This window comes from Petaurus breviceps, unplaced genomic scaffold, assembly GCF_028583685.1.
Source record: "Petaurus breviceps papuanus isolate PSGF00001 unplaced genomic scaffold, PetGlider_PUasm1.0 77, whole genome shotgun sequence".
Classification (NCBI taxonomy): Eukaryota; Metazoa; Chordata; class Mammalia; order Diprotodontia; family Petauridae; genus Petaurus; species Petaurus breviceps.
In genome coordinates this window covers 4,946,478-4,969,260 of record NW_027186492.1, presented here as the reverse complement: position 1 = coordinate 4,969,260, position 22,783 = coordinate 4,946,478, and the positions used below count along the sequence as shown (strand labels likewise).

Here is a 22,783-nt window from a genome sequence, read left to right as displayed (position 1 = left end):
CCCAGAGAAGTTGTCACTCTCTCAAAGTCACACAGGGAATAGGTGAACCAGGAAATGAATCTGGGTTCTCTGACTCAAAAATCTTTTAGATATAGAGCTAGAAGGAACCTGAGGAGCCTATTTAGTTTAACCCCCTAATTTTATGGATGGTTTTTTTCATGGATTTTCAAATATGTGGTAAATTAGAGGTTCAGACCCAGGTTTTCTGATTCCAGATTCTCCCCTCTTTCCACGGTACCACACTATCTCTCACACCTTTTCCACTTCCACTTAGATTTGATGGCCTCTAAAGACCCTGCCAACTCTCTATATGATTCAGTTTGGGGTTTCTGGTAACCCTGAAATGTCAGGGTACAGGGCAAGTCTGCCTGGAAAGAATTCAAGTGCTCAAGCCTTCTTTCAGTCAGAGAAGCAAGATTTATGGGCTAGATTCCTAAAGAATCTGTGCCTTAATGGGGGCAAGATAGATACTTATATACAAAGAAGTGTTAGTGAAAAGATCTGGATGGGATTAGGAGTAGTAAGTAGCCTAGGGTGGGCCAGATGAAGACAGTGAAAGGATCATATCCTAATTGAGGTCAATCTCTGGTCATGTTCATTTTCTCTTCCAAAAATTAAGGCAATGGAGTTCTGGTAATTGAAAGTCCTCCTTTCCTGTTTTCCCTCTTCTTCTCTCTTTCCCCAGAACGTGCTTGAACTAAATGTCTGTGATGAGGACTCACTTACCCCAGATGATCACCTCTTAACTGTCCTCTATGACCTCAGCAAACTGTGCTTCCGAAAGAGGACCCATGTGAAATTTCCACTCAACCCTGAGGTAAGTAAAGGTATTCAATGTACATAGCAGGTGCTTCATACAATCACAGATACAGTGATAGAAGGGACCCTAGAGGTCATCTGGAACAACCTTTTCATTTTTACAGATGAGGAAACTGAGGCCCAGAGAGGTTAAATGACTTGCCCAAATTTCCCCAGATAGTGCCTCCTGCTTCATCAGGTGAGCAGCCTGATCCCACCTTAAATCCACTCAGCAGGAACTTTTGGACCAGTTGGGTAGACAATACCACTAAACCAAAGCCTAGTATGCCTAAATAACAGGGACAGACATGGTAGGAGAGAGACATGGTTAATCTCCCATTTTCTTGGATTAGTTTTTTTTTGTTTTTGAGACAGGGTTCCTTATCTTGCTCAATCTGGAAGTATAGAGGTCACTTGTGGCCCCAGTGCCAGTACCAGTTGGCATGGGAACTTTGACCTGCTAATAGGGGAAGATAAAATATAAAGGGATGCTAAAAGGGGATGAGGAGGAAGGAAGGTACCCACATGAACCAGTAACCATTGTGGAGACTGAGCAGATCAAAATGAACCTGAAGTGGAGAGTAAAGTAAGTAATTAAGTAAGTAAAGGATAAGTTTGGGCCTTCTCATAACAGAAATTCCGTGTAAGGACTCACCAGTCATTGAGTTGGCCTCTGATAGAGTCCATGCTCCAAGGCAAAGTAGAACAGGACATCTCCCTAATCCTGGTACCATCAAGTACTGTTGACTCATATTGAGCTCTAAACACATCAAACTACTGTCTAGCCTTTCTCCAACCATCTTGTACTTGTGAAGGTGATTTTTTTTTTGGACCCCCATCACAAGAATCTTAGAGATTATTCCTTTTGTTTTATAGATGAAGAAACTGTCTTAGAAAGGTGAGGTGATATAACTTTAGCCAGCTTTATGTACCCTATAACCAGATGTCAGACTCAAATGTTGGTATACTTGTCAGTGTCAATGACTGGTATAGAGCAGTAACTGGTAAGGATATCACAAGTAAAGAAAAGTCTTGGGATTGATTATGTGCCAGAAAAAGAGACCTCAAAAATCACTTGATTTAGAGTTAGAGAACTTAGTTTTGAATTCTGGTTCTGCTCCATGTATGACCCCAGACTTAAATTTGTTAGACTTTTGAAACAGAAAGTCCAGACAAGATGCTCCCTTAATATTTCTTCTACTTCTGAGTCTATGGTATGTGACCTGTGTGACCTCTCTGGGTCTCAATTTTCTCATTGATAAAATAAAGACACTAGACTAAGTCTAAAGTCCCTTCCAGCTTTACATCTATGCTCTCTGCCTTTCTCTGGGGCCTTAGGCAAAGAACTTCACCTATCTGAGATAGTTTCTTCATCTATAAAGTGAAAAGGTTGGATTAGATAATCTCTAAGGGCACCTCCAGCTCTAGATCTTACAATATCCATAATCAGTGCCCCATACTTCAAAGACTGCAATAACAGACCTCGTAAAGTGGAGGCATTTAGTTATCTTAAAAGCCAATAGAGTTTGTGTTTGCAAGGGCTTCTCTGGGACAAGGGAATATCAAATGAACAAGGTCATAACTCAGAGGTGAATTCTTTCTTTCCTTTTTCTTGGTAGGGCATGGAAGAACTGGAAGTGGAATTCTTACTGGAGGAGAGGTGAGTGAGCTCCCATATCACTCCAGAATGGTTTCTTCCCAAGTCTGGGCCCCTTACTAGTCTACATATAAATACCAAAAACAATGTCTTGAATATAGTAAGTATATTCAATAGATATATTGAATAAATAAATGAATGTTTAGCAAGGTTTAGGAATAACCACCCTGCCCCCCTGCCCATTCTGCCACCTCATGTAGCAAAGATGGGATGATTAAATCTCTCTTAGTTTCTACTGGCTCATCTACTTCTTAATTCTTATCCTAAGTCCTAGGTCAATCAAGATATTGATATTTCCTCATAAATTATGATAAATACACAATCTTTCTTAGTAATCAATTAGCCCTGAGCTCCCACTCCAGATTATTAAACAAACTAGTGTCCTTTTTTCCTATAAGCTTTCACTCATTTCTCTCTCAATATCAAAATCCCTTGTCTCATAGACTTAAATAAACATCAAGTGGTACAGTGGATAGAGTACCAGGTCTGAAGTCAGTAAGATTTGAGTTCCAATGTGGCCTCAGACACTTACTAGTTGTGTGACCCTGGGCTAGTCGTTTAATCTCTGTCTGCCTCAGTTTCCTCCACTGTAAAATGGGGGTAATAATGGTGCCCTCCTCCCAGAGTTGTTGTGAGGATCAAATGAGATAATGATTGTAAAGCATTTAGCACATAATAAGCACTGTGTAAATGTTGGCTCTTAATATTATATCAGTGTTATAAGCTATATATTTATATATGTAACCTAATATATAAAAATATATGACATGTGGCATCAATGTTATACATATGTTAATTGATTAACACTACGACAAACAATACAAAGATACATTTAAATATTTCAACCTATATCACAATGAGAAAGATTACAGCCAGTCACCTTTAGTTATCACCTGCAACTACTGGCTTTTCAACTCTGGAAAGATAGTCCCACCATTCATCTTTCTCTGGCTTACCAAAATTTCTCAATAATTTTCTTTAGGATATCTTCTCTATAACATAAGGAAATGTCTCAGGAAATATCTCCAGTCTTTCTCCTTGACCATTAATTCACTCAGTCTCTCAGGAAATAAGTTCTCTTAGCACCTCTTGACCCTTCACAGTCTCTCTCCCATCATCACAGTTAAACCATCCAGAATTACAGTTAAATTGCTACCCTCCCAAGATTCCCTTCCCTCTTAAAGATACTTCAAGAGTATCCTTAGTCTCAGTGGGATGGACTATGAAGTTGGGTTTACAAATGAATGACTCATTGAATCAGTGTATCACTGACACTCCTTAGGCTGATACACCAGAAAACTGGTGCTGGGTGTGGGGAAGGGATTATAACCATTGTAGAAATCCTAGCCAAGATCTGGGCTCCCAGAGTCCTTTCAGAAGAGCCACTGGCCTGACTGGCTATGGGGAAAGGGGTGCTTCTGCAAGAAACAGTAGCTGACTGGAGGATTTAATCTTGTTTTTCAGCCCCACTCTGCCTGAAAGCCTCCTCACCAATGGCGTGCTAGTGGTAACTATTTCTCCCTGAGCAATTCTAGCTGAACAAGTTCCTGCAGCCCTGAAAGGGGAATTGGGCTGTAAGAGAGGAAACTGACCACAAGTTGGACCCTACTGACCCCATTGAAAAGTCACACCCACTGCAGCCTCCAAAGTGGGATTTTTATGGGACAGGTTGGAAGTATGAAAAAATAAAGTGGATAGTTGGGGTGTTGGGGATGCACACTTGAGGGGAGATCCATGGATACCCTTTGCTGGTTATTTCATCGGTATTTAAGACTTATCCCCTTTAAGGTCGTCCTTCAGCTTCCCCAAAGGAGCAGAACCATGCCCAGCCCTACTCTCAGCTAGTTTCCAGCATAGGGAACACCCTTCCTTGTGGATGCATACATACCTAACTTGTTTGCTTCCTCCTAGATAATAATCTTGAAGAGCTTTTGTTTCCCTAGCAATGATCTCTTTTTACCAACCCCTTACATGGCACAGCTCAAATTCTCTGCATCCCAAATCTCCAAAAGTAGACAAAGCTTTCCAAGCTACAGCTGTCAGTCCAGGTGTTACAAGCAAATGTGTTCAATAATTCATTTTATGGCATCACAAAGAATCTGAACAGGCTTTAGGATCTTGTTGTAATGGGCTCTGATCTGCCTCTTCCACCTTCTCAGGATTCTCCTCCCCACCCACCTCCCCAAAGTCTGGTTTGTTTGCATAGGAAAACAGATATAAATAGCTAGCCATTTCCTCTCTCGCCAAGGGAAGGCCTGCTTCCCAGGCCTTGTGTTCCAAATCTGAATAAAGTCATGGAACTGTGGCTCCTCTTAACCAACCCTTCCTTGTGGTGGCTCTGTATTTTTACCCTGTCTTTGCTTTCTCTGGGACCCATTTTGCCCCAATACACACACACACACACACACACACACACACACACACACACACACACACATGCACACTTGCCCTGTCACTTTGACCCCTTTTCCCTTCTGCCAAGATACTCTCCTATGGCCAGGAGTAGTCGGGGACAGACTATGCCACAGAGATTTTTAATAGTGATTTCCTTTGTTACAGTCTAGACAAGTTTCCTGCCTGGAAGTCCATGTGAAGCAAAAAAAACAGAAGAAGAATCGAAAAAGTAAGAGACTTTTATTTCCTTTGATGGTCAGGGGTGGGCTACAAGAAAGCCACTTCAAGTATTCATCTGTCTGAAAGGTCCAGTCAGGTCTAGCTTCCAGGCACTGTTAGAATTTGGAAGGCAGTGGTGGAGAGAAGGGGTGTGTACATGAAATTTCCTTCAGGATCCTCAGAATGGCCTCATTCTAACTAAATTTTGTCTCAGGACAGCTCTGGAATGGACATTGTGTCCCAAGAGCTCACAGATTCCCTGAGATTCCCAGGTCTAAACCAGCAATAGTTAGAGGACTTGGGGCTAAATCCCATTTCTGGGAAGTCCACAGGTGGCCTGTTGCATCTACTTTGAGACTCTTTTGATATATTGATTTGTTATCCTGATTTCATGCCCCACCCCTTAAAAAATGTTATATGAAGTGGCTTTCTGAAAGTTGGAAGGGAAGGGATACTGAAAGAAATTTTGGTGATGTAAAAGAACAAAAGAAATCAATAAAAATTTATAAAACATTAATAAAAATGCTAATTCTCCCTCTGCCACTTACTATCTGTGTAACCATGGGCAAGTACCATGCCCCCCCATGGCCTTAATTTCCTCAGTTGAGGGGGTTAGACAAAATGTCCTATGAGATCCTTTCCAATTCTAAAATTCTAGGGCCCTAAGAAATTTCTCTTCTCAAATCCCTAGCCATCAGCTTCCCAGTTCTTTAATTTTCTTTTTAAAAGCAATTGATATCTTTTGTTTTTACGTTACTTTGTTTCTGAACGGTCCTCCCTTACTCAGTGAGTCATCCCGTGTGACAAAGAATAAAAAAGATAAAAGGGGGAGGAGGAGCAGGTCTGCAGAATTTAGCCATCACTCTACCCGCATCTGAGAGAACATGCAATATTCCACACCCATCTTTCCCCACTTCTGCAAAGTCTAATCTCCCCCTGCCCAGTTCAGTCTTTAAAGGAGCAAAGTCTGTTTCTGTGTGGCTCCCAGGTACGCCCTCCTTTGGCTTTGGGTCACATCTGATAGGCCCTTCCGTTCTTGGTTCTGCCCATGCTCCCTAGGCTCTGCTCACAGGCCTTCTCTGACTAGCTTTTCAGCAGAGAACTTGGGCTCAACTTCTCACTCCTTTCCTTAGAACTTCTGCCTCCCACTGGAACCAGTCCCTTCTGTGATCCCTCAAGTTTTCCTCTTCCTTCATCAATTCAAAATAATCAGGAGAAGACTTTCTCATGATCAAACTGTAGGGACAGCTCCTGAAAAGCAGACTCAGGCCTCTCTCTTACCCTTCTGGAGATGTCCACAGACCCTACTCCCTATTCTCCTCATGATTTAGGAGATTAGATTTAGCTTGGCAGAGGTCCAGGTTTCCATGACAAACAGTCTGGGAAGAAAGAAGGGGTGAAGGATACTATGGGTACTATGTAGGTTGGGGGAGTGGAGAAGGGGCAACTGAAGCATCACCTTGGGGCGTGGAGAGGGAGGAGTCCATATGCAACCCTGCCACTTCTTTGTATGTAATAGTCTTTGGGGCTGGATGGGTGACAATTGGGGTTAAGTGACTTGCCCAAGGTCACACAGCTATTAAGTGTCTGAGGCTGGATTTAAACTCAGGTCCTCCTGACTTCAGGGAGGTGCTCTATCCACTGCATCACCTAGCTGCTCCTAATCCTGCTGCTTCATAAATCGTAGATTGTTAAAACTGGAAGGGATTTCAGAAGTTGGCAAATCTAACCCATATCTGCCCAGTATCCTCCTTGGCAACATCAGTGTGGTACTGTGGAAAGGGTGCTGGTTTTGGTGTTACAAACATGGGTTCAAATACCAGCTTTGCCACTTCACCTCAGGAAGACCTGAGTTTGAATCCTGCTTACCTCTGAGCCAGAGCCTTCTCTGAACCTAACAAGATGAAATTCAACAGGGATGAATGTAAAGTCTTCCACTTGGGTTCAAAAAATAATCTACAAGTATAAAATTGGGCAGGCACAGCTAGACAATAGATGGTCTGAAAAAGATCTGGGGGTTTTAATGGACTGCAAGCATAATATGAGTCAGTGTGATGGTAGGCAATTGGTCATTTTGCTGTACTTTGCCCTGGCTAGACTACATCTAGAATATTGTGCTCCATTCTGGCCAGCACAATTAAGGAAGATGACTAACAAATTGCAGCATGTCCAGCAAAGGGAAGTCATCCCTAACGTGTATGGATTAGTTAAAGGAAGTAGGGATAATTAGCCTGAAGAAAACTAAGGAGAGCAGAGGAGGAAGAAGGAAATTACCCTTAAATATTTGAATGGCTGTCTTATGAAAGAGGGATTAGACATGTTCTGTTTGGTCCCAAGAACCAGAACCAAGAACAGTAAGGAGAAGTTGCAAAGAGAAATATTTATCCTCATGTCAGGAAAAATCTAACAATTATTGGATCATAGATTTACAATTGAGGGTCCCTTAGCAGCCATCAAGTGTAATTCCCTCATTTTACAGATGATGACACTGAGGTTAAAGAAAAAGAACTAATAAGCATTTGAACTTAGGTCTTCCTGACATTAAGTACATCCAAGCCACTGTACTACCAAATGACCTTAGAACTATCCCTAAATGGAATGGGCTACCTAGAGTGTAATAGTTTACCCTCATTAGTGGTCTTTAAGCAGAGATTAAGTATGATAGGTAGATAGATAGATAGATAGATAATGGATTGATAGTTGGATGGATACATAGATATTATGTGAATGACCACTTATTGAATAAGTTGTAGCATAAATTCTTTTTCAGGTACAGGTTGGTCCCTTCCATATAGCCATGAGGTCCCTTCCAACCCTTAAATTCTGTGACCTTCTGCATTCTATTCATAGGAAAACAGCTAACTGTGACGGTGAATGAATCCTATGAAAACACCCAGTATGTCTCACCCTGCTACAACTCCAGCAACCAATGCCCAGATCTTGCCTTCTTCCACTACACCAAATACTTCCAGCCCCAAATGCATGTGGAGGTGCCCAGGAACCGATGGACCTGTGGGGTAGGAAGCACTGGGTGTTAATAAATCATCTGTGGGCATGGGAAACTTCTGGGTCTAAACTGACTCCCAGACATAGTTCCATTGGGAAATGGGGGAGAATGGACACCTAGCCTATAGGAGAAGCCTTATTCTCCCTTTTAAAGAAATTTCTTTCTTAGCTTTCCTGCTGCTGTGGTGCCCATAAAAGAAACCATTCTGTCTGCATCTCCCTGGACTGCCTCCCAGATGGACAAGAGCTGACAGTACCTATGGTGAGTATTAGGAATCAGCTCCCTAGCTAGGCTCATTTGAGTCAGAGAGCCAGTGGCAAGAGGTGGTATGGAGATGGGGCAAAGAAATTAGTATCTAAAGATCAGATTGGTGAAGGCTGCCTGTGTAGGTTCACATGAGAAACAGAGGTATGGACAACATTGTTTCAGGGGGCAGTGGGCATTTATCTAATAGGAAAAGATCTGAGTTGTGTATATGGGGGAGCAAGATGGTGTCTAGGGAGTTGTGTGGTAATATGTGGGGGCTACAGCATGGTGGGGAAGGAGGCACTGAAAGGCTGAGTAGGAAAACCACATGCAGAGGACAGAATGTGAGGGAAGCCGAGTGTGAAGGCTTGTGGGGGGAGGTGAAGATTTGAGTTCCTGGGGATGGTGGGCAGAGTTAACGGTCAATGAGCATCCATGAGTGAACGTATAAGCCTTTGATGCGGGCTATTTTGCTCTGAAATATTACAACACTGATAAGACTCTTCCCTTTTCTTGGTTCTCAGAATGAAAACTGTGATTTACATGTGACAGCCAAAGACTGGTAAAGTACCTTCCACATTCTCGCAGTTCTGTCTGTTTTCCCTTCCCATTCTTCTATTATCCCCACTATCTTCCATACCTTGGAACTGCTATTTGTACTAATCCTTTTCCAGCTTCTTGGGGGCTCTAGGTCCTGTTAAACATGTTGAGGAGCCCAAGGGAATGGTAGAGATGCAGGAAGAAGAAAGGGAAATGGCATTGAGAAGTGGAAGTGGAAACTTTTGATGGGAATTCCTACCCCTGAGCATTCAACTATACTCCTGCTTCCCTTGTCATACTTTGAGCGGTAAAGTTCAAGAGTAGCTCCTGGTTAAGGACGAGGCTTTTGCCAATGTCTGACATTTCCTGGACAGTGACAGAAAGAACCATATCTTATATGCATGTAGTAAGTGAAGTCAGCAAATACTTGTTGAGCACTTATTATATTTCCAGCCCTGTTGTAAACACCACGGGAGAGAAATAGGAAATAGAAATATGGTTGATAGAGCATTGACCTGGAATTCAAGAAACCTAGATTCTACTCTTTTTTTTTTTTTCTGGAGGGGGAAAGGCAAGGCAATTGGGGTTGAGTGATTTGCCCAAGGTCACACAGCTAGTAAGTGTGTCAGGCGTCTGAGGCTGGATTTGAACTCAGGTTCTCCTGACTACAGGACTGGTGCTCTATTCACTGTGCCACCTAGCTGCCCCCTAGATTCTACTCTTAACCATGACTAACTAGCCATATGATTTTGGTTAAGTTGTCTCTTTTCTCTAGGTCTCAGTTTCCGTATCTACAAAATGACTACCATACTCTTGAATTTGGACTTGATTAGCTAGGTGATAGGAAGTTACTGTAGATTCTTGAATAAGGCAGTGATAAGACAAAAAAAAGTTAAGTTATGAGGGATGATGTTACAGGGTAGAAGTGGGAAGACGGATAGAGCAATGAAGTAATATTATATCCAAAGGTGTGCAGGTAAATATTTAACAACTAGTTTTCCAGGGAAAAATATCCACATAATACACTTTTAAGTTTAATTTGTATTACTAATATTTTCTCTACCACTTCCTTAAGTCTAGACAATCAACAAAACAATAAATCAAGTCCTGATTTGTAGTATTTGCTGATTTCCTGGGTGTAAATGCTCAAGTTGCCTCCAATCATACTCCTGTCACATACAAAAAAAAAAAAGGCAAATTAAGTTATGGGGATGTTGTTGCTATGTAAGAAAGGAAGGAAAGAAATGAAAAAAAACATTTATTAAGGGCTTATTATATGCAAAGGACTAAGAATACAAATAGAGATGCAAGATAGTCCCTCAAGGAGCTCACATTCTAATAAGGGTAGAAGGTTTCAGCTGCAAGTCAGACAGAAAGGCCTTATGATCTTTAGAGTCCAATATTAAAACAAATGGTAATACATCTTCTTTACGGTTTTCTTTTTTTATATATTAAATTTTTTTTGTCTTTATTAATTTGTTTACTTTTATCTTTGCTGTTATTACTACTGATAGTATCATGACTATTTTGGATGATGAGCCATTTTACAATACCAAGAACTTTAGTGGCAAAAAGGACTAGATGATTAAGGTCCTTCTAGAAGCTCTAATGTTGTATGTTTCTGTGAAATTCTAAGACACAGTTCCTGCTTTCTAGGATCTTACAGCACTATAACTTAGAGTTACAAAATGATTAGGGAACAATATATGATAGTAAATAGCAAAATATTCAACTGTATAGTACTGACCCTATACTAAAGGAATTCAGCCAAAGGAGAGATCAGTGTAGGCTGGAGTAACTGGGGAAAAGTAAGGCATTAAATTGATAGACAAGATTAGGAAAAATGGAGGAAGGGCCCTCCATATTGGAGAGAATAGACTAAGGAAAGTCAACGAAATGAGAATGAGTTTGATGTATCTCAGAGGCAACAAAGGGACTTGCCTAATTGGAATGCAAGGTATTTGTTGAGAGCAGTAGAAGACAAGATTGGAGAAGAATGACCCATGAGGCCTAATTGTGGAGGGCCTTGAGTACTAGGTTGAGGGGTTTGGATTTCATGTAGTAGACAATAGAGAGTTATTGTAGGTTCTTAGACTAAACAATGAAGTAAAAATAGAAGAATCATTAGAGATGCTATAAGAAATAAGAGGATGAAAACTTTGTCCTGGGATATTTACATGAAATGCCCTGGACCTTGTTTGCTCAGGAAAGAAATCATAGCATTCAGACTGAGACCTTTTCATTCATTCACTCATTCAACATTTTTTAAATTCCTACTAGGTATTAGGCCCTGTGCTGGATCTAGGTATACAAGAAAAAGATGAAATAGTCAAGGAAATTTTATTCTTTTGGGGGGAAACCATATGAAATAAACAAAGTAAATACAAAATACTGGAAAGATGCAAATAGAACTCATATAGGGGTTGGCACTTGAACTGAGCCTTATAAAGGGAAGGAAGAAAGCTAGGGATTTTTATAGGGTGGAAGTGAAAAAGGAGTACATTCTAGTGACAGAGGACAGTCTAGTAAAGATATGGTGATAGGAGATAAAATGTCATGTATAAGGATCAGCTGATATACCAGTTTTGCTGGCACATCAAGTATAAGAAGGGAAATAGTACACCATAAACCTGGAAAGGCAGGGTGGAGACAGACAGTGAAAGGTTTTAGAAGCCAACCAGGAGTCTATATTTTATCTTGGGGGCAATTGGGAGATGCTTTTTAAGTAGGGTAGTGACCTAGTTAGACTTGTGCTTTAAGAAATATTAGGAAAAAACCTGGAAAGACTTATATGAACTGATGCAAAGTGAAGTGAGCAGAACCAGGAGAACATTGTACATAGTAAAAACAATATTGTATAATGATCAGTTGTGAAAGACTTAACTATTCTCAGAAATGCAGTGATCCAAGATAATTCCAAAGGACTCATGATGAAAAATGCTATCCACCTCCAAGGAAAGAACTGAATGCAGATTGAAGCATACTTTTTTTTTTTACTTTTTAAATCTTTCTTGTTTTTTTGGTTTGTGTTTTCTTTTATAAATGACTAATAATTGCCATTTTGCATTTGCATCTATAACTTAGAATTACAAAATGATTAAGGAAGAATATATGATAGTAAATAATAAAATATTGAACTGTATAGTACTGACCCTGTGCTAAAGGAGTTCAGCCAAGGGAGAGATCAGTGTGGCCTGGAGTAACTGGGGAAAATTGAGGTATTTGAATTGGCCTTAAAGGAAATACATTATGCATGACTGCACATGTATAACTTATAGCAAATTGCTTGCCTTCTCAAGGAGGGGGAAGGAAGAAAGGGAAGGAGATAATTTGGAACTCAAAATTTGAAAAAAATTTAAAAAATTTTACATGTAATTGGAAAAAATTTTTTAAAGTTTAAAAAAATATTCTGGAAGCTATGGTTTGAAGAATAGTTTGGAGAAAGGATATATTGGAGTCAGGAAATTCAATTAGAAGGCTGTTGCAATAGTCCAAGAATCATCTGGTCCACTCCCTAGAAGCCCAGAGGGGTGAAGCAACTTACTCAAGGCCAAACAGGTAGCAAATTCCAAAGGCGGGATTCAAATCCAGTGTCCTTCTCAAGGCACCCAATTTCTTTCCCATTCAAGCTGAGGAATGAGAGAGGTGGCCACTTGAGTATGTGGAGGCAACAGCTCTGATGCAATTGTGGGTGACAAGCATCCTCTCTCCCACCACAGTGCTGAGGAACTGAACGTGAGGCTGGGTTACAATCTGTGCTCAGAAGAGCTGGAGTTCCTGAAGAAACGGAAGGTGATTGTAGCCGAAGCACTGAAGCAGGTGTTGCAGCTGGAAGAGGATCTGCAAGACGATGAGGTCAGTTGGTGGGGGGACTAAGGAGGTTAGAATATGCTCTGAGCTAGGTTCTAAACAGGGTGGGCTGGGCACGCTCTCTGCCTTTCATGGACAACTTCCCTTTGCCTTCCTTTGGAGAATTCCTGCTCCCACTTACTATTTAGCCCACCATGTCTCCCACCCATGGGCTGCCTTTATAGCTCAACTATCCCTATAGGATTATCAGGTAATATAGGATAACCTAGGAGGCCACAAGATCCATTCTAAAGTGTTTTATAGCATCCTGTATTATGTCCATTACCCCAGCTAGGTGTGTATAATAAGATCCTCCCACTTTCAAACCTGTTATGCAAAAGGATTTCCTTCCCACAACCCACTGACCTGGTAAATCTTTCCTTTTTTTTTTCTTTTTGGAAGGGGAGGGCAGGGCAATTCGGGTTAAGTGACTTGCCCAAGTTCACCCGGCTAGTAAGTGTTAAGTGTCTGAGGCCACATTTGAACTCAAGTCCTCCTGACTCCAGGGTCAGTGCTCTATTCACTGTACCACCTAGCCATCCCTAGAATTTTTTTTAAAAGCCTTCCACTTTAAAAGCCCAGGTTACCTGTATAACCCTGGGCAAAGGATTTCACTTTTCTGGGCATCTGTTTCATTTTGTCTTTTTAGTTGCTTTGCATTTTGATAATAAAGGAATTGAGGTAGATGCTCTCTAGGATCCCTTCCAGCTCTCAAATTATGTGGTTCCATGAACCAGGATCCTTCCTTTCCAAGCGGTGGTAAGACCAGGATACAGAAGGGCCCTTCCCCTGGATCTTTGTTTTGCCCAGACACTCTGGAGTTCATATTAAGCCACTGACCTTACATCTCTTTTCCCCGTATTCTAGTTGGTTTGGAGTTAGTTTGGGTAAGGTGGCACCTGGAACCCAATTCCAGGTAGATATAGCTTAATAACTGTATGGCCCTGAGCAACTCAACCTTTCTTGCCTCAGTTTCCTCCTCTGTAAAAATGAGAGGGATAGATTTTGATGGCCTCTAAAGTACCTTCTAGCTATAAAATACATGATCCTATGAGAGAGAGGGAGAGGGAGAGAGACACAGAGACAGAGAGTAGGAAAAGGGAGAGGAAGAGAAGAAGAAAGAGAGAGGATGTATAGGGATAACTGGATGGATAGAATAGAGAGAAAGAGAGAGAGAGATCTTTCTTCTACTTTTTGGTTAAATCTAATTCTTGGTTTCTCAGCTTTCTAGACTCCCCCACTTCTCCTAAATTTAGTTGTTGTTTTTTTTTCCAACTCTCCACTCCACCCCATCTCCATTCTATCCATTCTACTTTCTCTGTGTGGTGAAATATCCTCTGCTCTGGCTTCTCTGAAGCCCTGTTGCCCAGCCTCCTTCTCTCTAACTCTCTGTCACTGTGTGTCCATCAGGTGCCACTGGTAACAATCATGGCCACAGGGGGTGGCCTGAGATCGATGACCTCTATGTATGGCCACTTGTTGGGGCTTCAGAAGATGAACATCTTGAACTGTACCAGCTACATCACAGGACTTTCGGGTGCAACTTGGTGAGGAATCAGGAGTCCCTGAATGGTTTAAGCCTTGGAGTAAAGCCTTAGAGTGTTTGACCTTGAGGGGTGAGAGAAAGAGTTCCTTTTGTTGGCCCCCAAAGTTAAAACATTTGTTGCTGTTTCCACTACCTTCTCTTGAGTCTGTGGCAGTGACTGAATTAATTTCTAATATCATTGATTCCAAGCCATTGAACATTCAACAAACATTAAATCCTGCTTCAGACATTTCCTTGTTGTGTAATCCTGGGGTGACTTCACTTACTCTCCCTGTGCCTCAGTTTCCTAATCTATTAAATTAGGGAGGTTGACTCTATGACCTCTAAGATCATTTCCTGTTTTAATTCTATGACCCTAAGATCTCCTGGGTAATGCAGTAGATGGGTGTTGCCCTCTGAGTCAGGATGACCTGAGTTCAAGTCACATCTCTGATAATGTAGACACCAGGCAAACTCTCAATGCCTCAGGCATCTCTGTAAGTTGCAGAAGTCATTGATTCACATTGGTAGAACAAGTTTTCTCACCAGGGAGCTCTCAATAGGACTGACCAAAACAACTACAACAATAACAAGGGTAATATACTATGTAAGCCCTGAAGAAAATACAAAGTAAAAAACAAAAACAAACAACTGCTGTGTGTATGCGTGTGAAAAGCACATGCATGTACACAATAGATTATAAAACAAAATGGAGCGTTACAAGTGCTTAAGGGGATTGCAAAGTGGCATAAATCAGTGTCATGAGATCACTTTTAGATGTTCTGCTAGAGAAGTGCATTCATGCCCCCTGCCCTAATCATACCATGCTGACTGAGCCCAGAATGCAGAAGTGTGAGCAGCTGTTCATGCTCTGTTCACTGCCCACCCTTCCACCCCTGCACTCCTGTGTCTCACCAGGTGCTTCTGCCCATGTGCCAGGAGTGTAGGGAGAAGATGTGAATAAGAAGGCTGACCTGGGGTCAGGAAGGTCTGGGTTCAGGTCCTGACTCTCATACATACTGGCTATGTGACCCTCACTTAATCTCTCAGTCATTTAATCCTTCAGTACCCCCCAGCAACTCCCCAAGATTCTAAGTTACAGAGGAGTTGTAAATCTACATCAGTATAAAAAGTTTCCATTTCATTCATTCATTTATTCATTCAATGGGTATTTAATGATAATTGCTAGCATTTATGCAGAACTTTAAGATTTGCAAACCATTTTACAAATATCTCATTTGATCTCACAGCAATCCTAGGAGACAGGTTATTATTATCCCTATCTTATGTTATTACCCTCATTTTATAGATAAGAAAACTGAGGCATCAGAAGCTAAGTGACTTGCCCAAGGTCACATGGCTAGCAAGAGTCTGAGGCTGGATTTGAACTTAGGTCTTCTTAGAGCGAGGTCCCCAGTGCTACCCCCTTTGCATCTTTGCTGCCAACTGTATATCATGCACAGTGGTAGGTGCCAGGAAGTTCCCTTTACTAGTTCTTTCCCATGGTGCCTTTGTTGATCTCCCCAACTGCTAATGCCTTCTCTCCCAAGCTACCTTGAATTTAACTACTGTGTATTTATTTGTATAGATTCTCTTTTTATTTGCTTTGTATAAGTTTGTTTCTGTACTTGTCTTCCCCCATTAGAATGTACGCATCTTGAAAGTAGGGTTTATTTCATTTATTCAATTTGTTTCCTCAGCACCTAGCTCAGTGCTTGGTATACAATAAGCGCTTAATCAATGCCTATTGATTGATTGATGTCAATAAAATCATAGGTTCAGACTAAAAAAAGAAAAGATTCAAGCATCTGTGCTGCGTATTGGGGATACTTATTGCTGTACCCTAAACAGATACTCCTAGGGAGATGCTATGCCAGAGTGCCATATGAGGGACAGGGGACAAGAGGCTTTGAAGCAACCTGTGCTTGGGACAAGTTCACTGTCTCATTAGTCTCTATAGAGGCATGGGATATGTGTGTATGCTATCTATAGATTATAATATATTATACACATATAATATGTTAATATACATATAATATATTAAGTATGCCTATATATACAATAAACATTAAATATAATACATTATTAAATATGCACATAAGGTATTAAATACATACATATATACACACATGTATACATACACAAACATGTACATATGTATGTACATATATTCCAGTGCTTTTCCTCTTTTCATTATTTTCTATTTATCCTGTACATTACTTGCTTTGTATGTATTTGTTTGAATGTTGTCTCCCCATTAGATTGTAAGCTTCTTGAGGGCAGGGGCCATCTTTGCCCTCTTTTTGTATTTTCAGCACTTAATACAGTGCCTGCATGTAGTAGATATTTAATAAATGTTTATTGAATGACTGGGAAAAAAAAAGGCAGTACCTGCCTTCAAGGAGCTTACACTTTACTGCGTCCTTTTAGGAGAAAAATAGTTATGGAAAGGGAACCTGGGAGGAGCTTATTATTATAGCCACTTGTACAATTATACATAAGTTACATGTTTATGGCAGCTCAGACATATAAACAGAAGAGAGAATCTATTCTTTTTGTTACACAGATGAGAGAGGCAGCAACAGGCAAAGGGAGAACACTAGGGAAAACCTCCCCTGTGTTAATCTTTCTCTGTTGCTCATTAAAGCAGGCTCGCAAAATTTTAAGACAACTGAAACACCCTTCAGCTGCAGAGACTTTTGCCAGTCTACAAAATTAGCAATCTTCACCCACTTGTCCCTGACAGCCCTCACCCAGCCATCTTATGGAGCTGGGCTGGGATGCAATTGTTCATGTGCCACTTAAAGGAAGCAGAAATACAGGGTTAATTGATTTGGGGGATGTGAGTTTGGATCCCTTGGGCAAACCACATCTTCTTTCTGGGCCTCATTTTTATCATTTTGTGGAAACAGAATTGAATTAGATGGTCCCTGGTAAGCCTATGAGCTAACTCCCTCCCCAGCCTACAAGGTCAAACCCACTTGTGCTCTGGATGTCCTATAACACGCGGATGCCTCTTCCCAGGACCATGTCCAACCTATACAAAGACGCCAACTGGTCCTCCAAAAACCTGGAGAAGGCCATCCAGGAGGCTCGGAGACATGCTGTCAAAAACAAGATCCCTTCACTTTACCCAGATCAACTCAGCTACTACCGGCAGGACCTGAAGCAAAGGAGCCAAGAAGGCTACAGAGTTTCCTTCACAGACTTGTGGGGTTTATTGATCGAGTCCTTTTTGGGGGACGAGGTAGGTTCTCTGCTCCTCTTGGGTTACTCAGCTGACTTTGATGGTATGAGCATCTTCTTCTGCATGAAGCCTTTCCTCATTTCCTCAGCTGCTGGTACCCTCCCTCCCAAGGTTCCTTAGTATGTATTTGTACTTATTCTCTTCATAGTCAATTCTATATATGCTTATATAATAACAGCTAGTATTTATATAATGGCTACAGTTTACAAAATCCTTTACATATGTCATCTCATTTGACCCTTACAACCACCCTGTGAAGTAGGTCCACCACCTACCCGCCCTGCCTAAGGCTTTTCTTGCTCAGTCACTCTACCTTGTAACATTTGGCTTGATGGGGGTGGCGAGGTGTCACAGTGAATAAAGCACCCGCCCTGGAGTCAGGAGGACCTGAGTTCAAATTCAGCCTCAGACGCAACACAAAAACTAGCCATGTGACCTTGGGCAAGTCACTTAACCCCAACTGCCCTCCAAAAAGCAAAACAAAAAAAAAAAACATTTGGCTTGGTGGTTTCAAACTTTCTCTCTTACACAGGTACAACTAATGACTCATCTAACTTGTAAATGAGTCACAAGAACGTATCTGCTGGTAAATCTATTCCCAATCTGCCAAATGTTTCCTCCCTGACCTTTTTCATCCTTACATTATCACGAGACCTTGACAGTCTATGAGTATGTGGCCAACAGTAATCTGAAGAAAGTCAGCACTGTTCAAATGAGGACCAGTCAGCATCTTTGTATAAGTTAAGTTGGGCATGGTCTTGGGAAGAAGAATCCACGTGTTTCAGGGCTCTGGGCTTTCTCTGAAGATTTTAGGCCTTCGGGCCAATGCTGATCCATATGGTTAATTATTTTGAATTATAGTTCAGGTAATAACTAGATCAATCTGAATTGGTAGAAAGAGTTTCCTGACCTGGGAGTTCCCTATACCAATTAAACCACAGGTCCAATGTCTCTTCCTATCCCTACCCCTATGATAAAGAAAATGCAGCACTCAGAGTGATGGACATTAGTACCTACCTTCTTCCCTCTCATTCACTGCAGAAAAAAAATTTTTTTTTACATTTTTTTTTTAAGTTGGACTGATGTAGACTGCAAGTCTTAAGTTTGGTCTGAAATTTGACATTTTAAGAAAACATAATAGGGCCAGGTAGGTGGTGCAGTGAATAGAGCACTGGTCCTAGAGTCTGGAGGACCTGAGTTCAAATCCAGCCTTAGCTACTTGACACTTACTAGCCATGTGACTGTGGGCATGTCACTTAACCCCAACTGCCTGGCCTACCCCACTTCAGATAAAAAAAAAAACCCAACACATATAATAACTGACATTTATGTAGCATTTAAAGTTTGTAAAGTACTTTCACATACTTGATCTCATGCAAGCCACATAACAACCATGAGGCAGGTACCCTAAGCATTGTTATTCTCATTTTATAGATAAGGAAACTGAGTTCCAGAGAGGTTGCTCATGGCCATACAGTTAGTATACATCACGTCAGAGGTGGGATTCTTCTCAGGTTTTGCTGACTCTGATCCTACCCACTTTACCATGTTTCCTCTTAATATATAAGAGTAACATTCATATAATTCTTACTATGTACCAAGCACTGTGCTGAGCCCTTAACAAATATTATCTCATTTGGTCCTCACAACAATTCTGGGAGGCAGGTGCTAGTATTATCCCCATTTTTGTAGATGAGGAAACTGAGGGAAACAGAAGTTTGGGGGGGGGGGTGTAATAGTGGCTACAATTTACAAAATACATACGTTATCTCATTTGACCCTTACAACCACCCTGTGAAGTAGCTGCCCCATTGTACAGGTGAGGCTTAGAAAGGATAAGTGAGCTATCCGGTGTCACATAACTATTAAGTATCTTTGGAAAATCTGATGCATTTAACTCAACAGTGTGTGTGTGTATGTGTGCATGTGTGTGTATTTGTGTGTATGTGTATGTGTGTGTGTAACTTGTTCAGGGTCACTCACTAGTACATATCTGAGACCAGATTTGAATTCAGGTCTTCTTAACTCCAGACATTCTATCCACTGCACCATCTAGCTGGTTCTTTAAAAAAGAACACTTCTTTCTCTTGATGAATGACAATTTTTATTTTATTTTAAAATGAAAAATATATTGCCATATACATTGCCATATAGTCCAACGAGAAATTCCCATGCTGTCCATGTCTTAAAGTGTACACATAAAGAACATCTTTAGGGGTGGCTAGGTGGCGCAGTGAATAGAGCACTGCCCCTGGAGTCAGCAGGACCTGAGTTCAAATCCAGTCTCAGACACTTAACATAAAACCAACCATGTGACCTTGGGCAAGTCACTTAACCCCAATTGCCCTGCCTTCCCCCTCCAAAAAAAGAAAAAAAATCTAAAAAAAAAATCTTTAAGCCCATTTCTTTTCTTTTCTTTTTTTGTTTTTAGAGGCAATTGGGGTTAACTGACTTGCCCGGGCTAAAATTTGAGCTCAGGTCCTCCCAATTATAAGGATTGTACTCTATCTATTGCACCACCTTGCTGCTTGATCTATTGGTTTTCATAAGGCTGTGTATCCTTCAAGTATGGCCCAGTCACTGGGTCTACATCCAGCCTGATGTTTCTACATCTGTTCGGTTTGTGCAGTTGACCAAATCCTGGTATTTAAAGCTTGGGATTCAACAAAATGAAATTCTCAGCACCAGGCAATTAGGGCATTAACCTGACAGATCCGTAGAGACAGATAAAACCAAGAGCATCTTGATAAATGTTTAACAACCAACTAAATAGTCACAACAAATTTTTTTTGTTTAGTTTGCATTATTAACATTTTCTTTATTGCTTTCTCAAGTCCAGACAAATCAGCAAAACAATAAATCAAGTCCTGATATGTAGCTTTTGTGACATCTTGAAGTATAAATACTCACAAAGAAAATTTAACAACCTTGTTAAAAAATTAACAAGACCTGACTCTAGTACATGCTCTTTTTCTGTTGTTGTTGAGACAATTGGGATTAAGTGACTTGCTCAGGGTCACATAGCTAGTAAGTATCTGAGGCCAGATTTGACTCTGGATCAATGCTCTAACCACTGTACCACCCAACTGCCCCTCTACCACATTTCTAAATACTAGGCAGGCTTTCCTCCCAGAGAGTAAAGGATGATATTGCACACAATAGTTTGGTTGTGCCAATGGGAAGAAAGACTGCTGGGAGTCTGTCCTGCTTTTCTAACTGAGCCTTAACCCAGTTCAGTGCCAGCCCCTAGAGAGCATATAGAACCATGGCCAATGTGGAACAATCAAGACATTGCCTCAGGTGGCATTGCTAGACTTTTGAAGGCTGGGCTTCTTCCCCCTTAAGATCCTCCCATACCTCACTACAGCCCCTGCATTCATAGCATAATAGCCTGCACTATCTGTCCTGAAATGAGACTCCTTTGAAACTTCTTGGCTATGTGATCTTGGGAGAGTCCTTTAGCCTCTCTCTCTATGCCTCAGTTTCCCACATGTAAAATGAGAGTATTGGATCTGACGGCCTTGACTTTGATCCTATGATCCACCAGCAACCTTGAATGCCTCTGTCTCTCCCTTCTTGGGATTATGTCCTGTGATATCTCCCTTCTTGGAGCCTTGTTCCAAAGAAGATTCTCTCTGATCCCCTCACCCATGCTCCAGATACAAGCCCATCACTTCTCCTTTAATCCCTTCTTTTCTCCAAACAGAAATACGAAGGGAAGCTGTCATGGCAAAAAGAAGCTGTGTGCCAGGGCCAGAATCCTCTCCCAATCTACCTCACCATCAATGTGAAGGATGATGTAAGCAACCAGGATTTCAGAGGTAATTCCATCATACTTTGGACAGTTGATAGACTTAAATCTGGTGGAGCCAACCTGAGATTATAGATGCATTTCCTGCCCATGCCCCAACATTCCTAAGAGGTCCCACCACCATCTTTCTTATCTCCACAACAAAGATTAAATAAGTTACAACTTTCCTGGGCCTCAGTTTCCCCATCTGTAAAATAGAGTGAGGAGGGCTCGGCTAAATTCCCACTCTAGGTCTATGACCCTATGAAACCTTTCTTTCTATCCCCAGTGCTTAATTAATTCATTAAACATGTTAATTTGCTCTCCCCCTGGCTCTCATGACTCCCCTACCTTGTCGGAATCATCTATCACTTTCCCAGTTTTGAATGACAGAACTGGAAGAATGCAACCTCTGCAAAAGGAAGGAATTCCATACCTTCTTTACTGTCAGGGGGGGCAAGACTCTTCCCTTTGCAGTTTCCTAGGGAGAATCCGGTTTTCCATTTTCAGTATCATTTTATTAGACTGTGGGTGGTAACTTTTTCTGGGCTATTTTGCTTATTGGCTTCAGTGTCATTGACATGGAGCCAGAAACAGTCAAGTCGGGTTCTGGTCATCTCTGTTTTTTGAGCTGACACTGCCCTCCTCTGTCTTATGTTGGAATTGCAGTTTCTCCATTCCTCCAGTACTCTTGAGTATGTCTGCTTAAAACTGTGGTTTTTAACCTAGGGGATCATGGATAGATTTCAAGGCAGGGGGAGGGGGATCTATGACCTTTCATGGAGAAAAAAATTACTTTTTTATTTTCACTAACTTCTAACTGAAATTTAGCATTTCCTTAATAATGAATGTAAAGCAACAAAGTATAATAGTGTTAGGAGTATCTGTGACTTTAATAGTAACAATAATTAGCATTTATGTAGCACAAAGGGAAAAGATTCTTTTTTTTTGGAGGCAGTCAGGATTAAGTGACTTGTCCAGGTCACACAACTAGTACATGTCTGTAGCTATACATTCTTTATTGTCTAGGGGGCAGGACTTTAGATAATATTTGTATATTTTCTCATTTGATTCTCACAACAACCCCTTGAGGTTGGTGCTATTATTATCCCCACCTTTGTCATCAATAGAAATCACAGATATTTTCATATTGCATTATGGTCTTACAGATATCTCAAAATATATCTCAAAATATAATTTATGCCGATTCCTACTTTGAAATTAAAGTGTTTATTAGACCCAAAAAGTATCATATTATTTTATCACAAAATTATTTCTTTAATATTTTGATACCTGTATTTCAATATAGTTGGTTTCCTTTGTAAATGTAAATAAAATCTGGCCTTAGACTCTTACTAGCTGTGTGGCCCTGGACAAGTTACTTAATCCCAATTGCCTAAGGGAGAGAAAGAAAGAAAGAAAGAAAGAAAGAAAGAAAGAAAGAAAGAAAGAAAGAAAGAAAGAAAGAAAGAAAGAAAGAAAGAAAGAAAGAAAGAAAGAAAGAAAGAAAG

The 22,783-nt window shown here is 40.9% G+C and overlaps 1 protein-coding gene across 1 annotated transcript in view; it reads left to right on the top strand.

Annotated features, from left to right (window-relative positions):
• PLA2G4E (phospholipase A2 group IVE) overlaps nucleotides 1-22,783 on the top strand; it is a 69,018-nt gene that overhangs the window by 26,583 nt on the left and 19,652 nt on the right. The window contains exons 4-14 of the mRNA XM_069105819.1: nucleotides 686-817; nucleotides 2,418-2,458; nucleotides 3,920-3,962; nucleotides 5,015-5,078; nucleotides 7,919-8,085; nucleotides 8,244-8,336; nucleotides 8,846-8,883; nucleotides 12,581-12,716; nucleotides 14,121-14,257; nucleotides 17,260-17,482; nucleotides 21,189-21,303. Of these exons, the coding sequence (XP_068961920.1) occupies nucleotides 686-817; nucleotides 2,418-2,458; nucleotides 3,920-3,962; nucleotides 5,015-5,078; nucleotides 7,919-8,085; nucleotides 8,244-8,336; nucleotides 8,846-8,883; nucleotides 12,581-12,716; nucleotides 14,121-14,257; nucleotides 17,260-17,482; nucleotides 21,189-21,303 (1,189 nt within the window). The remainder of the gene's footprint in view (nucleotides 1-685; nucleotides 818-2,417; nucleotides 2,459-3,919; nucleotides 3,963-5,014; nucleotides 5,079-7,918; nucleotides 8,086-8,243; nucleotides 8,337-8,845; nucleotides 8,884-12,580; nucleotides 12,717-14,120; nucleotides 14,258-17,259; nucleotides 17,483-21,188; nucleotides 21,304-22,783) is intronic.